Genomic DNA, 22,408 nt, shown 5'->3' with positions numbered 1-22,408 from the left:
TATAAAGAGAGACTTTATAGAACAAAAGGAACATTTACTGATTAAATATTGTGCAAACATATGAAGATCAAAAGGTAAGTGATTAATTTTCTCTATTTCTGACTTGTGTAACTCTTCTACTTGGCTGGTTACTCTTTGTAATGATTTGTCTGCTGGGCTACGTTCTCAAATAATCGTAAGGTATGCTTTCGCCGCAAAGCATTTTTGAAATCTGACACAGTGGTTGGATTCACAAGAAGTTAGGTTTAAAGATTATGTAAAATAGTTGTATCTTTTCAAAAATTTTATAAGGAGCATTTCTGTATTTGAATTTGGCGCTATGCAGTCTCACTGGATGTTGGCCAGGTAGAACGGCGTCCCACATACCCTAGAGAGATTAACTAGTGTATGTGAAGATGGATTGTTTTTTATAAAGGTAAGCGAAATGCTATCTAGCAACCTACCTTGGCTCCTTGTTGCACTCTCGCAACAGGTGCTCAGCCAGCCACGCAGTCTCCTTGTGGAGTGCAATCAGAATCCAAAAATGCAGATTACCGATTGTTACAAAAACTTTAAATCACCCCGAATTAATCGTCGACAAACAAGTTCCAAACATCTTCCATTTAAGAATGATGGGGACCTTCAAAGCTGAACACAAATGTTTTGGTACCCTTCTCCAGATCTGTGTCTTGACACAATCCTGTCTCGGAGCTCTACGGACAATTCCTTCGACCTTATGTGGGACCTTATATAAGACAGGTGTGTGCCTGTCCAATCAATTGACTTTATCACAGCTGGACTCCAATCAAGTTGTAGATAGTTTCTCAAGGATGATCAATGTAAACAGAATGCACCTGAGCTCAATTTAGAGTCTCATAGCAGAGGGTCCGAATACTTATGTAATTAAGGTATGTTTTCTATTTTTAATACATTTGCAAAAAATATTTAAACTATTTTTGTTTGTCATTAAGGGGTATTGTTTGTCGATTGAGGATTTTAAAAATCCATTTTAGAAACGGCTGTTACGAAATGTGGTAAAAGGGTCTTATTACACATACTCACAAATGATTAGAAAACAAACCCCATTTTCATAAACTCCCATATATTTTGGGAGAAACACCAGTGTGCCATCACAGCTGCAATATTTGTGACCTGTCACCACAAGAAAAGTGCAACCAGTGATGAACAAACACCATTGTAAATACAACCCATATTTATTTTCCATTTTCTACTTTACTTGCACATAATGCCATTTGAAAAGTCTACTATTTTGGAACTTTTGTGAGAGTAATGTTTACTGTTAAATTGATTGTTTATTTAACTTGTTAAAAATGTGCTTCCCATGCCAATAAAGCCCTTAAATTGACATTGAGAGATCGAGAGTGAGTCACAAGAGCACATGCATCTCACCCAGGACAATGTTCTTTAAATTCCATGAGCTGTGTCACATACTCGCCGCTCACTCCCTCATGAACACAGACTTTTGTTTCTTGGTAACCCAGTAAATCCCTTTCCCCCTCTTTTTCTACAAGTCAAATCCACCTCTCTGTGTGTGCCTCAGTCGGTCACTCCAGGCCTCTCTCCCTCGGTTATTGTTGTTCCCAGCTCCAGGGACCCTGTGGTGGGTCTTGGGAGTCTTGTGTGGAATGTTGCATGGAGGGAGGCAGACTGGCAAAAAAAAAAAATTTAAGAGGGTGCCCTGCTGTTCCCACACACTGCATCCACTCCCCACTGATCTGTCACTCACTGATGCAGTGGGGTGAGGATTGGGCCAGCCCGATGGTGTGAGGGATAGTGAGAGATGGCAGTGTGACCTCTTAATCCATAGATAGACAAAACACAGGGCCATTCCACTGATGCTACTGATATACCACAACAAATGCTGACATCTATAATGGGAATACACGTCATCAGTCTTAATGTTTAACGTTTTAATGTCACGTGCACACGTACAGTTAAATGCCTTTCTTGCTAGCTCTAAACCAAACAATGCAGTTATCATTGGGGCGGAAAGTAGCTTATTGGTTAGAGCGTTGGGCCAGTAACCGAAAGGATGCTAGATCGAATCCCCAAACTGATATGGTAAACATCTGTCGTTCTGCCACTGAACAAGGCAATTAACACACTTTTCCTAGGCCGTCATTGTAAAAAAAAAATGTTCTTAACTGACTTGCCTAGTTAAATAAAGGTTAAATAAAAAATAAAATTCAGTATCAATGTCGTACTAATGTTACATTAAAGGATCAGAATGTGGAAAAAAATAACATACTTGAGATAAGTTGAACACCAGCCATGGCGTCAGGTCAGACCTAAAATGATTTAGCTACTGTACAAGACCGGCACAACATAACTACAAGTACTCGGTTTGTTGGTTCAGGTCTGCCAGGTGCAATGCTCTGGCAGGCTTGGGTTGCATTCCAAATGGCACCCTGGTCAAAAATGTGTGCACTACATAGGGAGCCATGTGGGAGAAATATAATTTGTTTGTGGTGGGAATGATAAGCTTATTTGTCTGTGAATGTGGATAAGGCGGCGGGTGCCAGGAGGAACACAGGTCACAGTGCTGCCATACCGCCAGGTCACCACGGGACAGGATGCTGATAAGGCTGCTGCTACACCACTGAGCCAGCAGGCATGTGCACTAGCCCCCAGATCACCCCAGTCAAGCAAGTCAGTCTCTCTCACACATACACAAACACACACAACTCCTCTCCAGGTTCACAATACCTATTCCTCCTGGTAAATATTTAAGTATTTGGCATGTAATGACAATTATCATTTGACAAACATGGTTTGTCTGATGGTAGTTACACAGCGTGATTTTTGGTCCAGGAACTATGGGGAAAACATTGGTAATATATTGATATAAAATCAATATAAAGGAAGAAGGCAAGTTCTACTGATTAGGCTGACACTGACTAGGTACACCGTCTCTGCAATAATGTAAGCAAGTCACTTGTTTTGTGGTTCTGTTTCACTTAACACTGAGGTTAGGTAAGTCTCTTAATGTTTCACAGAAATTACTGACCTTAAGGGAAATGTTTAATACATTTTATTTAACCAGGTAGGCCAGTTGAGAACAAGTTCTCATTTACAACTGCGACCTGGCCAAGATAAAGCAAAGCAGTGTGACAAAAACAACAGAGTTACACTCGGGATAAACAGACATACAGTCAATAATACAATAGAAAAGTATATATAAAGTGTGTGCAAATGTAGTAAGATTAGGAAGGCAATAAATACACCATAGTGGCAAAATAATTCCAATTGAGCATGAAACTGGAGTGATAGATGTGCAGATGATGATGTGCAAGTAGAGATACTGGGGTGCAAAAGAGCAAAAAAACAAAAACAATATGGGGATGAGGTAGTTGGGTGTGCTATTTACAAATGGGCTGTGTACAGGTACAGTGTTTGGTAAGCTGCTCTGACAGCAGATGCTTAAAGTTAGAGGGGGAGATAAGTCTCCAGCTTCAAAAATGTTTGCAATTTGTTCCGATCACTGGCAGCAGAGAACTGGAAGTAATGGCACAGTATATGGGGCGTTGGTGACAAAACGGATGGCACTGTGATAGACTACATCCAACATGACAGTGGCTGTTTTTTTTATTAGTTAAAGATGTTAAAACTGTAGCCAGTCCAGGAGCAGAAGAGACCACACACGAACACTGGCCTGGCAGCTATAAAAGCTGCCCAGACCTGATCGTAGACTTCAGGAGACAGCAGAGAGTGCACGCCCCCATCCACAACGACGGGGCTGCAGTGGAAAAGGTTAAAAGCTTCAAGTTCCTTGACGTACACATCACTGACAATATGAAAGGGTCCACGCACACAGTGTGGTGAAGGTGCAACAGTGGCTCGTCAACCTCAGAAAGCTTAAGAAATCTGGCTTGGCCGCTAAGAAAGTCACATATTTTTACAGATGCACCATTGAGAGCATCCTGTCGGGCTGTATCACCACCTTGTACGACAACCATCCACAACTGCAGGGCTCTCCAAACGGTGTTGCGGTCTGCCCAACGCATCACCGGTGAGCATAATGCCTGCACTCCAGGACATTTACAGCCCTAGGTGTCACAGGAAGGCCAAAAATATAAATCAAGGACCTCAGCCACCCGAGCCAAGGCCTGTTCAGCCCGCTACCATCAAGAATACAAGGTCAGTACAGGTACATCAAAGCTAGGACCGAGAGACTTACAGTTGAAGTCGGAAGTTTACATACACTTAGGGTGAGAGTCATTAAAACTCGTTTTCAACCACTCCACACATTTCTTGTTAACAAACTACAGTTTTGGCAAGTCGGGTAGGACATCTACTTCGTGCATGACATGGAAAAATTACAACAATTGTTTACAGACAGATTATTTCACTGTATCACAATTCCAGTGGGTCAGCAGTTTACATATATTAAGTTGACTGCCTTTAAACAGCTTGGAAAATTCCAGAAAATGATTTAGAAGTTTCTGATAGGCTAATTGACATCATTTGAGTCAATTGGGGGTGTACCTGTGGATGTATTTCAAGGCCTACCTTCAAACTCAGTGCCTCTTTGCTTGACATCATGGGAAAATCAAAACAAATCAGGCAAGACCTCAGAAATAAATTTGTAGACCTCCACAAGTCTGGTGCATCATTGGGAGCAATTTCTAAACACCTGAAGGTACCATGTTCAACTGTACAAACAATAGTACGCAAGTATAAACAGCATGGGACCATGCAGCTGTCATACCGCTCACGAAGGAGACTCGGTCTGTCTCCCAGAGATTAATCAACTTTGGTGCGAAAAGTGGAAATCCATCCCAGGACAACAGCAAAGGACCTTGTGAAGATGCTGGAGGAAACAGGTACAAAGGTTTCTACAGTGAGGGAAAAAAGTATTTGATCCCCTGCTGATTTTGTACATCTGCCCACTGACAAAGAAATGATCCGTCTACAATTTTAACAGTAGATTTATTTGAACAGTGAGAGACTGAATAACAAACATTTTTGTAACATTTTTGACATGAGTTTTTCTGGATTTTTTTTGTTATTCTGTCTCTCACTGTTCAAATAAACATACCATTAAAATTATAGACCGATCATGTCTTTGTCAGTGGGCAAACGTACAAAATCAGCAGGGGATCAAATAATTTTTTCCCCTCACTGTATATCCACAGTAAAACAAGTCCTGAAAAGTTGCTCAGCAAAGAAGAAGCCACTGCTACAAAACTGCAAAACCATTAAAAAAAGCCAGACTATGGTTTGCAACTGCAGATGGGGACAAAGATCATACTTTTTGGAGGAATATCCTCTGGTCTGATGAAAAATAAAACTGTTTGGCCATAATGACCATCGTTATGCTTGAAGGGGAAAGGGGACAGGGGGAGGCTTGCGAAGAACACCATCCCACCGTGAAACACAGGGGTGGCAGCATCATGTTGTGGGGGTGCTTTGCTGCAGGAGGGACTAGTGCGCTTCACAAAATAGATGCAATCATGATGGAGGAAAATTATGCGGATATATTGAGGCAACATCAAGACATCAGTCGGGAAGTTAAAGCTTGGTCGCAATTTTTTGAAATTTTATTTTACCTTTATTTTACTAGGCAAGTCAGTTAAGAACAAATTCTTATTTTCAATGACGGCCTAGGAACAGTGGGTTAACTGCCTGTTCAGGGGCAGAACAACAGATTTGTACCTTGTCAGCTCGGGATATGAACTTGCAACCTTTCGGTTACTAGTCCAACGCTCTAAACACTAGGCTACCCTGCAAATGACCCCAAGCATAATTCCAAAGTTGTGGCAAAATGGCTTAAGGACAACAAAGTCAATGTATTGGAGTGGCCATCACAAAGCCAGGTCTGTCAGGAGGAATGGGGGGGGGGGGGGAATTCACCCAACTTATAGTGGAAAGCTTGTGGAAGGCTACCCATAACATTTGACCCAAGTTAAACAATTTAAAGGCAATGCTACCAAACACTAATTGAGTATATGTAAACTTCTGAATTTTTACTAGGATTACATTTCAGGAAATGTGAAAAAATGAGTTTAAATGTATTTGGCTAAGGTGTATGTAAACATCTGACTTCAACTGTACGCTATAACATCTGCTAAATATATGTGTATGCGACAAATAACATTTGATATGACCCAGTTCCACTAGCCTACTCTTATCTGCTTAATGTCATCGCAATAACACAACTTGCTATTTACCAAACAAATATGCAGAACTCACAGCCACCAGCAAAGATATGCAGAGCCCACAGCCACCAGCAAAGATAATCAGAAGGTAAGGCTCCCACTCCTCTGCTAAGCCTCTTCAACTCACTCACTGGCTCACTAACAGGCCAATGTGCTGAGGTCATAGTTGCTTTGAGCTTCAGTCATAATGCACCAGATTGATTATGAGTGGGATGTTCCTGCAGCAGAAAGGAAGAGGAGAAAATAACCCCACCCTTCTCCCCTTAGTCTTTGATCCTTGCCATTGCCCCATACCTGAGGCATGACATCAGGCCCAACCGCCAGTGTAAACCAAAACAGATTTTACACTTAAGTAGAAATAGAGAAGAGAGAAACGCAGTGTGGCGCATGGCCCGGGTTGGAATGAGGAGCCGTTGACATGGTAGGTCCAATCTGGTCAGTGTTAACCGCTCTGTTTTCTGCCTCTTTTGAAAAGCTGGTCCCTCCTGCTACCATGCAGAAAAGCACTTGACATTTTTCTATGCCACTGCCAGTGATTTTATGCCCCCCCCCACACCTCTGTAGCAGACAGACAGGGTACTCCATATAGAAGGCCTAGGGCCTGAATGTTGCTGCTTGTGACAAAGTTCTCTGTATGAATATGTCTCTATGAGGTGACCCTGATTGTCTATAGGGTGGATGTTTTCCCCTCAGTAAGTTTCTGTGACTGTTAGACAACAGCATTGTTCTTTGTAGAATAGAATGTCATGTGCTCAAAGTATGTTCTTCTTTAGAATAACCAATATTTTGGCCATATCGCCCAGCACTATCATAAGAGTATTTTTCCAATGTTGGAAAGTATCAGGTTTTTGAATGATTAATGTTCTAAATTTGCTTTCTGAGTAGAGCGTGACCCTACAGTGGCAACACATACATTCTAAGTGATTTCAATGGGTCTTTCTCCATGCTGATTGTTTTATACGGTTCAATTCAACCTACAATTATTCCCTCAATTTCTGTATATCCTGCACTCATTTGAGATTATCTCCACACTCCACACAATATGGACAAAAAACAACTTGGGCTTATTTTTAACCAAATGTTGAAGTTACGATTTGACTTGCGATTTAGATCAAAACACTTGGGTGAACTGTCGGAATCATGGGAAATAGAAAGTCTAATAATTCTACAGTTAGCATATGAATAATAATAGGTACTTTGAATACAGTGTTTGACATGACAATGGATGAAAATGCCAGGGAGGAGTTATTGTGACAGGGTAGGAACCAAAGTGATGGTCAATGTTTCCTAGGGACCCTATAATCTTTAGCTACATTAAATGTTTCTTCACGTAGCCAACATAGTCATGCTTTACCTATTCCAATTTGATTTAGAAGATACTGCTATACAAACATGATGATTTTAGGCCGACATCAGCACTGGTATCAGGCTGTGTTAACTAGCCATGTTTGCTCTGACTCAGTACATTTATTTGCATGCTAGCCAGCTAACTAAATCAAATCAAATGTTATTGGTCGAATACACATGGTTAGCAGATGTTAATGTAAGTGTAGCGAGATGCTTGTGCTTCTAGTTCCGACAGTGCAGTAATATCGAACAAGTAACAAATTCACAACGACTACCTTATACACACAAGTGTAAAGGAATGAATAAGAATATGCATATATAAATATATGGATGAGCGATGGCCGAAAGGCATAGGAAAGATGCAGTAGATGGTATAGTGTACAGGGTATACATATATACACACACACACACACACACACGGCGTTATCGCATCATCTTCACCACTGTCTGTGTGGGTGGACCATTTCAGTTTTCCGTGATGTGTATGCCGAGGAAAGTCCAGGAACCAGTTGCACAGGGCAGGGTCGAGACCCAGGGTCTCGAGCTTAAAGGAGAGTTTGGAGTATACTATGGTGTTAAATGCTGAGCTGTAGTCAATGAACAGCATTCTTACATAGGTATTCCTCGTCCAGATGGGATAGGGTAGTGTGCAGTGTGTTGCCGAGTGCATCGTCTATGGACCTATTGGGCGGTAAGGAAATTGGAATGGGTCTAGGGTATCAGGTAGGGGGGAGGTGATATGATCCTTGGCTAGTCTCAAAGCACTTCATGATGACAAAAGTGAGTGCTACGGGGCGATAGTAATTTAGTTCAGTTACCTTAGCTTTCTTGGGAACAGGAACAATGGTGGCCATCTTGAAGCATTGGGATCGGGATTGATTGAATATGTCCGTAAACCCAGCAGCCTGCTGGTCTGCATATGCTGTTAGGACGTCGCTCGGGATGTCGTCTGGGTCGGCAGCTTCGCGAGGGTTAACACGCTTAAATGTTTTGCCCACAGGCATTGGTAGCGGGCCATGTCAGTGGCACTGTATTGTCCTCAAAGCGAGCAAAGAGGGGGCAATATTTTTATGTTTGGAAAAATAATGTTCCCAATGTAAACGGCCTATTTCTCAGGCCCGTATGCTAGAATATGCATATAATTGACAGATTAGGATAGAAAACACTCTAAACTTTCCAAAACTGTCAAAATATTGTCTGTGAGTATAACAGAACTGATATTGCAGGCGAAACCTGAGTAAAATCAAACCAGGAAGTGGCTTCTATTTTGAAAGCTCCATGTTCCATAGCCTGCCTTCGCTCTATTTAAAGGGATATCAACCAGATTCCTTTTCCTATCGCTTCCTCAAGGTGTCAGTCTTTAGACATCGTTTCAGGCTTTTATTTAGAAAAATTAGCTAGAAAGATAACATCGCCTAGTGGATAGCTGGGTGTTCACATGAGTTTTGCTTGCGCAACACAGCTTGGGCAGCCATTGTCTCTCCCACTGAAAAAGACAGTCGCGTTGATATATTATCGATTATATATTTTACAAACAACCTGAGGATGGATTATAAAAACGTTTGAGATGTTTCTGTGGACATTACGGATACTATTTGGAATTTGTATCTGTGTTGTCATGACTGCTCGAGCCTGTGGATTTCTGAGCATAACGCCCAAACAAACAGAGGTATTTTGGATATAAAAATAATCTTTATGGAACAAAAGGAACATTTATTCTGGAACGGAGTCTCATGAGTGAAAACATCCGAAGATCATCAAAAGGTAAGTGATTAATTTGATTGCTTTTCTGATTTTCATGACCAAACTACGTTGATGCTAGGTGTTCATAATGTTTTGTCTAGTGATCGCTAAACTTACAAACGCTTGGATTGCTTTCGCTGTAAAGCATATTTTCAAAATCTGACACAACAGGTGGATTAACAAAAAGCTAAGCTGTGTTTTGCTATATTGCACTTGTGATTTCATGAATATTAATATTTGTAATAATATTATATGAATGTGGCGCTTTGCAATTCAGCGGTTGTTGATGAAAATTATCCTGTTAACAGGATGGGGAGAGTCAAGAAGTTAATTTGTCTGGGAGCAAGACATCGTTTGATCCAGAAAAACACCGGTTCCAACTTGCTCAATGTCACTACAAAATATCTCAAAAGTTACCTGTAATCTTTGACAAAACATTTCAAACTACTTTTGTAATACAACTTTAGGTATTTTTTAACGTAAATAATCGATAAAAAGACGGGATGATCTGTGTTCAATACAGGAGGAAAACAAACTGTAGCTAGCTTTCTGGTCACGTGCCTCTAACAGTACACTTCAAGTGACCCTCGATTAAGATGGCCATACTTCTTCATTACAAAGTAAAAACCTCAACCAATTTCTAAAGACTGTTGACATCCAGTGGAAGCAATAGGGACTGCAAGAAGGTCCCTTAGAAATCTGGATTCCCAATGAAACCCCATTGAAAAGAGTGACCTCAAAAAACAGAATGGTTTGTCCTTGGGGTTTCGCCTGCTAAATAGGTTTTGTTATACATGATTCAAACAGTTTTAGAAACTTCAGAGTGTTTTCTATCCACATCTACTAATAATATGCTTATCTTATCTTCTGGGGATGCATTTGAATTTGGGCATGCATTTCATCCGGACGTGAAAATACTGCCCCCTGTCACGAAGAAGTTAAAACCAAGCCTAACCAGAAACCGTGGTTAGATGGCAGCATTCAAGCAAAACTGAAAGTGTGAACCACCGCATTTAACTATAGCAAGTTCACTGGAAATATGGCAGAACACGGAGTAGTCATTCCCTCCGCAAGGCAATCAAACAAGCAAAACATCAGTAGACAAAGTGGAGTTGCAATTCAACGGCTCAGACACAAGACGTATGTGTCAGGGTCTACAGACGATTACGGAGTAGAAAAGGAAAACCAGCCACGTCGCAGACATCGACTTCTTGCTTCTAGACAAGCAAAACACGTTATTTGCTCACTTTGAGGATAACACGTTCCAATCGATGCAGCCCGCTACCAAGGAACTGTGGGCTCTCCTTCTCTGTGGCCAAAATGAGCAAGACATTTAACCTGTTATGGCTGCAATCCCGATACCGGGATTGATATGACAACTACCAGAGGAAATAGAGGGCGCCAAATTCAAACCACAGAAATCTCATATTTACAATTCCTAAAACATACATGTGTTTCATATCATTTTAAAGCTATTCCCGTTGTTAATCCCACCAACGTGTCCGATTTCAAATAGGCTTTTCAGCGAAAGCACTACAAACGATTGTTAGGTCTCCACCAAACCACAATAAGCACAGCAATTTTCCAGCAAAATATAGCATTCACAAAAACCAGAAATAAAGATAAAATTAATAACTAACCTTGGATTATCTTCATCAGATGACACGCATAGGACTTCATGTTACACAATACATGCATGGTTTCTTTGATAAAGTTAATATTTCTATAAAAAATCTGAGTTTACATTGGCTATTTAGATTCACTAGTTCCAAAAACATCAAGTGATTTTGCATAGCCACATCGTTTCAACCGAAATCATAAATGTAGATGATAATACAAGTTATACACATGGAATTATAGATATACCTCTCCTTAATGCAACCGCTGTGTCAGATTTCAAAAAAGGTTTACGGAAAAAGCAACCCATGCAATAATCTGAGACAGCACTCAGAACAGTAGCCAAATTAGTCTCCATGTTAGAGTCAACAGAAACCAGAAAATACATGATAAATGTTTCCTTACCTTTGATGAACTTCATCAGAATGCAGTCCTAGAAATCCCAGGTCCACAATAAATGCTTGATTTGTCTGTTATTTATGTCCAAACGCGCTACTTCGGTATAACGTGACGAAATGTCCAAAAGTTCCGTAACAGTCAGTAGAAACATGTCAAACGATGTACTGAATCAATCTTTAGAATTTTGTTTACATACATCTTGAAAAACGTTCCAACCGGAAAATTAGAATTACTTCAGATGAGCGATGGAACGCAAGTCCTTCCCCTGTCAACGCACCTGGTGAAAGCATGGTCCACTCATGGCTGTGGTGACTATTTCCTGTGTCAATCGACCCCCCTTCACATTAGTCATCAGACAAAGTTCTATTGACTGCTGACATCTAGTGGAAGGAGTAGGAAGTGAAAACCCATCCATATCGCTGTACCTTCAATGAGACCTTGGTTGAAAATCTGCCACCTCCAGAAAAAAAACAGGAAGTGGAATTTCACAGGTTTTAGCCTGCTATACGAGTTCTGTTATACTCACATACATAATTCAAACAGTTTTAGAAAACTTGTGTTTTCTATCCAATACTAATAAAAATATGCAAATATTAGAAATTTTGACTGAGGAGCAGGCCGTTTGATATGAGCACCTTTCATCCAAGCTACTCAATACTGCCCCTGCAGCCATAAAAAGTTAAACATGTTAACCCTTGCAAGACTGCCGGCCCAGACGGCATCCCAAACCGCGTCGTCAGAGCATGCGCTGACCAGCTGTCTGGTGTATTTACAGACATATTCAATCTCTCCCTATCCCTATCCCAGTCTGCTGTCCCCACATGCTTCAAGATGGCCACCATTGTTCCTGTACCCAAGAATGCAAAAGGCAACTGATAGTCATTTATATCGCCTAGAGACTAGTCAAGGATCCTATTACCTCTACCTTACCCGATACCCTAGACCCACTTCAATTTGCTTAACACCCCATAGGTCCACAGATGATGCAATCACCATCACACTGCACAATCCCATCTGGACAAGAGGAATACCTATGTAAGAATGCTGTTCATTGACTACAGGGAGGTGAGGGCTCTGGGAGTGTGGTGTCAGGAAAATAACCTCTCACTCAACGTCAACAAAACAAAGATGATCGTGGACTTCAGGAAAGTTTGGCGGCGTGCGTGAAGGAGGCTTAGTTGCGAAATAGAAAGCCGATTCTAGATTTGATTTTGGATTGGAGATGTTTGATATGAGTCTGGAAGGAGAGTTTACAGTCTAGCCAGACACCTAGGTACTTATAGATGTCCACATATTCTAGGTCGGAACCATCCAGGCTGGTGATGCTAGTCGGGCGTGCGGGTGCGGGCAGCGAACGGTTGAAAAGCATGCATTTGGTTTTACTAGCGTTTTAGAGAAGTTGGAGGCCACTGAAGGTGTTGTATGGCATTGAAGCTCGTTTAGAGGTTAGATAGCAGTGTCCAAAGAAGGGCTAGAAGTATACAGAATGGTGTTGTCTGCGTAGAGGTGGATCAGGGAATCGCCCGCAGCGAGAGCAACATCATTGATATATAACAGAGAAAATAATCGGCCCGAGAATTGAACCCTGTGGCACCCCCATAGAGACCTCCAGAGGACCGGGCAACATGCCCTCCGATTTGAAACACTGAACTCTGAACTATATCACTGACAAACTGAAATAGTCTACCCACACAGACAGTGTGGTGAAGAAGGCGCAACAGCGCCTCTTGAACCTTAGGAGAATGAAATTTGGCTTGTCATCTAAAACCCTCAAACTTTTACAGATGCACAATTGAGAGCATCCTGTCGGGCTGTATCACTGCCTGGTACTGCAACTGCACCACCCACAGTCGCAGGGCTCTCCAGAGGGTGGTGCGGTCTGCACAACGCATCACCGGGGGCAAACTACCTGCCCTCCAGGGCACCTACAGCACCCAATGTCACAAGGCGGCCAAAAGATACTCAAGGACAACAACCACCCGAACCACTGCCTGTTCACCCCGCTACCATCCAGAAAGCGATGTCCGTACAGGTACATAAAAGCTGTGACAAAATGACTGAAAAATAGCTTCTATCTCAAAGCCATCAGACTGTTAAATAGCGATCACTAGCACAGAGATGCTGCTGCCTATATACAGACTTGAAATTATTGGCCACTTTAATAAAGGGAACAATGGGGCATTGGACTTGTAACCGAAAGGTTGCAAGATTGAATCCCAGAGCTGTCAAGGTAAAAATGTTGTTCTGCCCCTGAACAAGGCAGTTAACCCTCTGTTCCTAGGCTGTCATTGAAAATAAGAATTTGTTCTTAACCGACTTGCCTAGTTAAATAAAAGGTTAAAAAAAAGTCACTTCAATAATGTTTACATATCTTGCACTACTCATCTCATAGTATTGAATACATATCTACTGTATTTTAGTCTATGCTGCTCTGACATTGCTCATCCATATATTTATATATTCTTAATTCCATCCCTTTACTTTACTTAGATTTGTGTGTATTAGGTATTTGTTGTGAAGTTGTTAGATGACTTGTTAGACACTTAGTGCAGCAATAACTAATAACTGTCGGAACTAAAAGCACAAGCATTTCGCTACACCCGCAATTACATCTGATAAACACATGCATGTGACCAATTTGATTTCATTTGGTGTAATTTACATGAAACAAAAGTCTACTGAAATAAGACTTTGTCCTTGTGTTCCTTGGCTATTTACATTGTTTTGTTCACAAGCTAGGTTATTTTCTGCTAGGGAAGAGTAGATAACACTGCTACTAGTCAGACTAACATGCTGACCACACCATTGGGTGTGCAAGCATTGCTAAATAAATTGACACATACATACTATTCCAACATTACATCCAAACTGCTCGCGAGCATCTGCGTAGCCAGGCACTAAATTCGATCTTGGTTTCATTGTTGATGCATGACGTGCTACAAGTCCCACCTCTATCTCTTTTGTTTTTAGGAGCATATACCCACATGGGTGATTGAAAGATGGACTAAGGTCCACATTCTAATTGGTGGTAGTAATGCACCTTAAAGTTGGTTCACAGAAGACTGGAGGAGAGATGACTAGAAACTAACTAGGTTTCTCCTTTTATTTGTGGATTAATTTTCAGAGTACAGAACAGTACAGACCCATATCTCCCTCACTAACTTTAAGCACCAGCTGTCAGAGCAGCTCACAGATCACTGGACACAGCCAATCTGTAAATAGCCCATCCAACTACCTCATCCCCATACTGTTAATTATTTTTTTGCTCCATTGCACCCCAGTATCTCTACTTGCACATTCATCTTCTGCACATCTATCACTCCAGTGTTTAATTGCTAAATTGTAATTATTTTGCCACTATGGCCTATTTATTGCCTTACCTCCCTTATCTTACCTCATTTGCACACACTGTATATATACTTTTTTCTCTATTGTTATTGACTGTATGTTTGTTTATTCCATGTGTAACTGTGTTGTTTTTGTCGCACTGTTTTGCTTTATCTTGGCCAGGTCGCAGTTATAAATGAGAACTTGTTCTCAACTAGCCTACCTGGCTAAATAAAAAATGTAAACATTAAAAGGGCAGATAAATGTTTCTCTGTGATATTTTGGTTAAAAAAAACAGGTCACAAAGAATGTATGAAATTAAACGATATACCACATTACTTCTTACTAGCAATACATTTATTGTTTTATAAAAATCCCAAGGCACGCTCATCCGTTTTTTTGTGTTTTGTTGGAGTAATTTTAGCGTCAAAATGATTTGGCTGGTAAAAAAATCTGATAGATTTAAGAAATCTATCTGCCACAGTGGCTGGAAGAGAGAATCCTACTAATAGGTGATGCAAAGAACCAACATGCTGATGACCATGTTTGTTAAAAGTGAAGATATGGATATCATGACTTATAGAAAAGGAGACCAGAACCACATTCAACATATTATCCATGCTGCACTAAATCTAATATGGCCTGAAAGTTCCAACATGTTGGCAAAACTTGACATAAACCAAAAACTGAAATGGGGAAGGATGAGAGGAGGTTGGGATTTAAAGTATGTGGGGCTCAGGGAAGAATTTCTTAGCCAGCCCCCCACCACCACTCTCGGCTCCCCTGTACAGCCATTTAGAATCTCCCCCAAAATGTGCATTACATTTACATTACATTTAAGTCATTTAGCAGACGCTCTTATTCAGAGCGACGTACAAATTGGTGCATTCACCTTATGACATCCAGTGGAACAGTCACTTTACAATAGTGCATCTAAAACTTAGGGGGGGTGAGAGGGATTACTTATCCTATCCTAGGTATTCCTTAAAGAGGTGGGGTTTCAGGTGTCTCCGGAAGGTGGTGATTGACTCCGCTGTCCTGGCGTCGTGAGGGAGTTTGTTCCACCATTGGGGGCCAGGGCAGCGAACAGTTTTGACTGGGCTGAGCGGGAGCTGTACTTCCTCAGTGGTAGGGAGGCGAGCAGGCCAGAGGTGGATGAACGCAGTGCCCTTGTTTGGGTGTAGGGCCTGATCAGAGCCTGGAGGTACTGAGGTGCCGTTCCCCTCACAGCTCCGTAGGCAAGCACCATGGTCTTGTAGCGGATGCGAGCTTCAACTGGAAGCCAGTGGAGAGAACGGAGGAGCGGGGTGACGTGAGAGAACTTGGGAAGGTTGAACACCAGACGGGCTGCGGCGTTCTGGATGAGTTGAAGGGGTTTAATGGCACAGGCAGGGAGCCCAGCCAACAGCGAGTTGCAGTAATCCAGACGGGAGATGACAAGTGCCTGGATTAGGACCTGCGCCGCTTCCTGTGTGAGGCAGGGTCGTACTCTGCGGATGTTGTAGAGCATGAACCTACAGGAACGGGCCACCGCCTTGATGTTGGTTGAGAACGACAGGGTGTTGTCCAGGATCACGCCAAGGTTCTTAGCGCTCTGGGAGGAGGACACAATGGAGTTGTCAACCGTGATGGCGAGATCATGGAACGGGCAGTCCTTCCCCGGGAGGAAGAGCAGCTCCGTCTTGCCGAGGTTCAGCTTGAGGTGGTGATCCGTCATCCACACTGATATGTCTGCCAGACATGCAGAGATGCGATTCGCCACCTGGTCATCAGAAGGGGGAAAGGAGAAGATTAATTGTGTGTCGTCTGCATAGCAATGATAAGAGAGACCATGTGAGGTTATGACAGAGCCAAGTGACTTGGTGTATAGCGAGAATAGGAGAGGGCCAAGAACAGAGCCCTGGGGGACACCAGTGGTGAGAGCGCGTGGTGAGGAGACAGATTCTCGCCACGCCACCTGGTAGGAGCGACCTGTCAGGTAGGACACAATCCAAGCGTGGGCCGCGCCGGAGATGCCCAACTTGGAGAGGGTGGAGAGGAGGATCTGATGGTTCACAGTATCGAAGGCAGCCGATAGATCTAGAAGGATGAGAGCAGAGGAGAGAGAGTTAGCTTTAGCAGTGCGGAGCGCCTCCGTGATACAGAGGAGAGCAGTCTCAGTTGAATGACTGGTCTTGAAACCTGACTGATTTGGATCAAGAAGGTGATTCAGAGAGAGATAGCGGGAGAGCTGGCCAAGGACGGCACGTTCAAGAGTTTTGGAGAGAAAAGAAAGAAGGGATACTGGTCTGTAATTGTTGACATCGGAGGGATCGAGTGTAGGTTTTTTCAGAAGGGGTGCAACTCTCGCTCTCTTGAAGACGGAAGGGACGTAGCCAGCGGTCAGGGATGAGTTGATGAGCGAGGTGAGGTAAGGGAGAAGGTCTCCGGAAATGGTCTGGAGAAGAGAGGAGGGGATAGGGTCAAGCAGGCAGGTTGTTGGGCGGCCGGCCGTCACAAGACGCGAGATTTCATCTGGAGAGAGAGGGGAGAAAGAGGTCAGAGCACAGGGTAGGGCAGTGTGAGCAGAACCAGCGGTGTCGTTTGACTTAGCAAACGAGGATCGGATGTCGTCGACCTTCTTTTCAAAATGGTTGACGAAGTCATCTGCAGAGAGAATATATGAGAGGTAATAATATAATATATATTAATAATAATAATAATAATAAATAATAATAATAATAATAATAATAATAATAATAATAATAATAATAATAATAATAATAATAATAATAATAATAATAATAATAATAATAATAATATTATATAATAATAATAATTAATAATATTAATAATAATAATAATAATAATAATAATATATATTAATAATAATAATAATAATAATAATAATAATAATAATAATAATAATAATAATAATAATAATAATAATAATAATAATAATAATAATAATAATAATAATAATAATAATAATAATAATAATAATAATATTAATATTATTAAATTAATAATAATATAATAATAATAATATAATAATAATAATAATAATATTAATAATAATAATATAATTAATAATAATAATAATAATATTAATAATATTATTATTATTATTATTATTATTATTATTATTATTAATATTAATATTATTATTAATAATATATTATTAATATGAGGAGGGGGGGGAGGATTCAGGAGGGAGGAGAAGGTGGCAAAGAGCTTCCTAGGGTTAGAGGCAGATGCTTGGAATTTAGCGTGGTAGAAAGTGGCTTTAGCAGCAGAGACAGAGGAGGAAAATGTAGAGAGGAGGGAGTGAAAGGATGCCAGGTCCGCAGGGAGGCGAGTTTTCCTCCATTTCCGCTCGGCTGCCCGGAGCCCTGTTCTGTGAGCTCGCAATGAGTCATCGAGCCACGGAGCGGGAGGGGAGGACCGAGCCGGCCTGGAGGATAGGGGACATAGAGAGTCAAGGGATGCAGAGAGGGAGGAGAGGAGGGTTGAGGAGGCAGAATCAGGAGATAGGTGGGAGAAGGTTTGAGCGGAGGGAAGAGATGATAGAATGGAAGAGGAGAGAGTAGCGGGGAGAGAGAGCGAAGGTTGGGACGGCGCGATACCATCCGAGTAGGGGCAGTGTGGGAGGTGTTGGATGAGAGCGAGAGGGAAAAGGATACAAGGTAGTGGTCGGAGACTTGGAGGGGAGTTGCAATGAGGTTAGTGGAAGAACAGCATCTAGTAAAGATGAGGTCGAGCGTATTGCCTGCCTTGTGAGTAGGGGGGAAGGTGAGAGGGTGAGGTCAAAAGAGGAGAGGAGTGGAAAGAAGGAGGCAGAGAGGAAAGAGTCAAGGTAGACGTGGGGAGGTTAAAGTCGCCCAGAACTGTGAGAGGTGAGCCGTCCTCAGGAAAGGAGCTTATCAAGGCATCAAGCTCATTGATGAACTCTCCGAGGAACCTGGAGGGCGATAAATGATAAGGATGTTAAGCTTGAAAGGGCTAGTAACTGTGACAGCATGGAATTCAAAGGAGGCGATAGACAGATGGGTAAGGGGAGAGAGAGAGAATGACCACTTGGGAGAGATGAGGATCCCGGTGCCACCACCCCGCTGACCAGACGCTCTCGGGGTGTGCGAGAACACGTGGGCGGACGAAGAGAGAGCAGTAGGAGTAGCAGTGTTGTCTGTGGTGATCCATGTTTCCGTCAGTGCCAAGAAGTCGAGGGACTGGAGGGAGGCATAGGCTGAGATGAACTCTGCCTTGTTGACCGCAGATTGGCAGTTCCAGAGGCTACCGGAGACCTGGAACTCCACGTGGGTCGTGCGCTGGGACCACCAGAGTAGGGTGGCCGCGGCCACGCGGTGTGGAGCGTTTGTATGGTCTGTGCAGAGAGGAGAGAACAGGGATAAACAGACACATAGTTGACAGGCTACAGAAGAGGCTACGCTAATGCAAAGGAGATTGGAATGACAAGTGGACTACACGTCTCGAATGTTCAGAAAGTTAAGCTACGTAGCAAGAATCTTATTGACTAAAATGATTAAAATGATACAGTACTGCTGAAGTAGGCCAGCTGGCAGTGGGTGCGTTGTTGACACTACACTAATCAAGTCGTTCCGTTGAGTGTAATAGTTTCTGCAGTGTTGCTATTCGGGGCTAGCTGGCTAGCTAGCAGTGTTGTTTACGTTACGTTGCGTTAAAAGAACGACAATAGCTGGCTAGCGAACCTAGAAAATCGCTCTAGACTACACAATTATCTTTGATACAAAGACGGCTATGTAGCTAGCTATGTAGCTAGCTACGATCAAACAAATCAAACCGTTGTACTGTAATGAAATGAAGTGAGAATGTGATACTACCTGTGAATGCGACCGGGTTGTTGAGTTCTATACAGAAGACGTTGGCTAGCTGTTGGCTAGCTAGCAGAGTCACCTACGTTAAGGACGACAAATAGCTGGCTAGCTAACCTCGGTAAATTAAGATAATCACTCTAAGACTACACACTCTAAACCTAAACAACACAATTATCTTGGATACGATGATACGAAGACAGCAAAGACAGCTATGTAGCTAGCTAACACTACACTAATCAAGTCGTTCAGTTGAGTGTAATAGTTTCTCCAGTGCAGCTAATCAGTGGACGTTAGCTAGCTGGCTAGTGAAGACTACGTTAGGACGGCGAAATACGATAATTACGCAATTATCTTTGATACAAAGACGGCTATGTAGCTAGCTGAGAAGAAATTGCTAAGATTAGACAAATCAAACCGTTGTGCTATAATGAAATATAATGAAAAAGTTATACTACCCGCGGGAGCGAAGTGCAGATGCGACCACTCGCTCCAACCGGAACCGGAAGTGAAACTATACATTATTTACTAAATGTGCAGCCTATTGAGGGTTAACTTTGGCTGGGGTCTGTGCGCACGTGGGACCAATCATTTTCCGACCAGAAAAAGACTGAGGGAAATCAATTAACACATGGGACATGTTCCCCAAACTGGCTTTTTACCTGGGATTTTGAGCAGTAAATTACTTGCAACTGGAAAGTTAAGCTTTTTTAACTCAAAATGTAGCATATATTATGTTCTTTATCTTATGATTTCTTTGAGAAAGTTGCATAAATAAGATGTTATACTATTTAAAAAGATGTATGTTTTTTGTTTCCCAAAAAATCTTGTCTTAAAAGTACCTGTCTGTCTTACAATCAAATAAAAACATCTAACAGACTATTACCCCGATAGAGACTGTGTGGCATGCTCTAAATTGACTTATGTCAAATACATATCCACGTTTTCCTCCACACCACCGCAGGTAATAAGGGCCGCAAAGACACCACTTCGGAAGACAGGGTATACAATAGTGGACTGCACAGTTTGTGTATTGTTTTAGTTCCTGTAGTTGTAAATCAGAATTAGAAAAATCATAAATGAAGGAGGCAAGTATTTGCTGCTTATTTTTGCTGTGGAATATAGTGAACACAAAAGTAATGCTACGTTTAGATGGTATGATGTAGCGGTAAACCAGATGTTATCGTTGTCAATTCGAGAAATAAGGTAAATGCCATTGAGGCTGGCGGTGAATTTTGTCAGCCGCCACGGGACACACATTGTAACTTCTGCAATAGCGTTGTTTTCTAACGGATGTTTTTCTGTACGGTTTATTTACTAAAATCACCATAGCAACGCATACCGTCTTGCGTTTGCAGTCAGTGTTTGTGGTTTTTGCTTTCCTCGTCTAAATGCAGCTTAAGGCAACAACAGCCATGCAAGTTTAGCCCAGGGGTGTCAAACTCATTTGCTCCGCAGACCGTATTCAGTCTAGTTCTTATTTCGGTGAATATCAAGAAACTGTCCAGTCGTGCCCGTAATACAGGTTTACTCAAACCACCGATTTTATAATTAAAGGAGTTTCAGGGGGGTTGTGAGTTTAGTTATTTAAGCCAATTAGGCTATTCATTAATGATTGTCATATGAATTACTAGGACCACTTTTTGTTAATTTCAAATCACCCAACTTCGGTATAAGATTGTAGAACGATAGGTAGTTTAACATAGCCTAAGCCTATCAAATTATTTTCAGATGGGTGTTACTTTATACCTCAAACGTTACATTGTTACATAATAACGTTACAAGTGAACTTGATTGTAGCATTTTAGCTTTAAAATGTCACATTTCGCACATAAATGATCTTCATGGAAAGACGTAACACAGACAATCACACCTAAATGAATGAACAAACACACTTAACAGTAGCATTATATGGTTCTGGCCGAAATGAAATAGAAAACGTTGAAATTAGTAATGAACCAGATTTAAGGCAAACTTACCGTGTACCCCTTTGTTGGGAACGTCATTGATGTTGAAGCCTTTGGAACTGTATGCAGCCCTAACTTCAATGCAGCTTTTCGAATTGGGCTCAGCCTTCGTCGAAACAAAAAGCAGGGCCAATGTGTAAACCGTAGAGAACACTAACATCGTGTTCATTGAGTCGGTTAAATAAAATAAAAATGTTATGGGCACAAAAAAACACGAGAAAAGCGTTCAGCTGTATTAGGTTACTAGGACAGTTTCAACTCACACGTTGGGATTTCTTCATGGAGACCCAGATTTCCTTACACTTCACTGGCTACTAGCTAAAGCTCTAAAAGTTTGGTTGACTAGCTCACCGGATTCTTAATTCACAAACGTGCTTGTGCCACCTTAAAACTATACATACATGGGAAACATGAAGGCAATGTTGTAAAAAAAAAAGTAGCGTTTAGTCTTCAAAATGTTTTTCGAGTTCCAAACTCTCCCATAGAATCAAAAAACAGGGAACAAAACATTAGTTTCAAACGTATTACAATTTTCCTAAAATAGGCAACCAAACGAAAACAGCCAAACTTGTTTTTACAATGTGTCTGTAAAGTTGCATCCACCTCGACTTCGGTTCCAACGAAGGACAATGATGGGGAGGAAAAATAAAAAATAAAATAAAAGTTTTTTATAAAAAAAAGTTGACCGAAAATGTTTGCAATCTTCAGCGAGCTACAGTTTCTTTACAGACAGGACACTAGACTGTATTATACGCTAGGCGTGCTGAAGTCCTGAGGCTCATAGCAAAGTCCCAGTGGATAGCCAGAATTGCGAGTTCCGGACAAAGACTTGGCAACACAAAATGCCCGGGGTGGAGCTTGGACCGGACCTACGCTTCGAACACACTGATAGAGTTTTGCATTGGTGCATAGGTATGCGTCAAACTGTATGCATAGACGGCTTGACAGAAATGGTAGCAAAAGGTGAATGTTTAACTTTTTTTGCACACATATCTAGATGATGCTGCATAATATTTGC

The 22,408-nt window shown here is 41.7% G+C and overlaps 1 protein-coding gene across 2 annotated transcripts in view; it reads right to left on the bottom strand.

The window, feature by feature from the left end:
* The window catches only part of LOC124043716 (glypican-4-like), an 86,829-nt gene extending 64,638 nt beyond the window's left edge, over nt 1–22,191 (bottom strand). Inside the window, exon 1 of one of the 2 annotated variants that reach the window (XM_046362600.1) lies at nt 21,403–22,191. In XM_046362600.1, the coding sequence (XP_046218556.1) occupies nt 21,403–21,559 (157 nt within the window). In that variant the 5' untranslated portion in view covers nt 21,560–22,191. The remainder of the gene's footprint in view (nt 1–21,402) is intronic. The other variant, XM_046362599.1, reaches the window with a different exon arrangement.
* Between the last annotated feature and the right edge of the window lie 217 nt (nt 22,192–22,408).

This window comes from Oncorhynchus gorbuscha, linkage group LG09, assembly GCF_021184085.1.
Source record: "Oncorhynchus gorbuscha isolate QuinsamMale2020 ecotype Even-year linkage group LG09, OgorEven_v1.0, whole genome shotgun sequence".
Lineage (NCBI taxonomy): Eukaryota > Metazoa > Chordata > Actinopteri > Salmoniformes > Salmonidae > Oncorhynchus > Oncorhynchus gorbuscha.
This window is presented reverse-complemented; position numbering and strand designations above follow the sequence as displayed.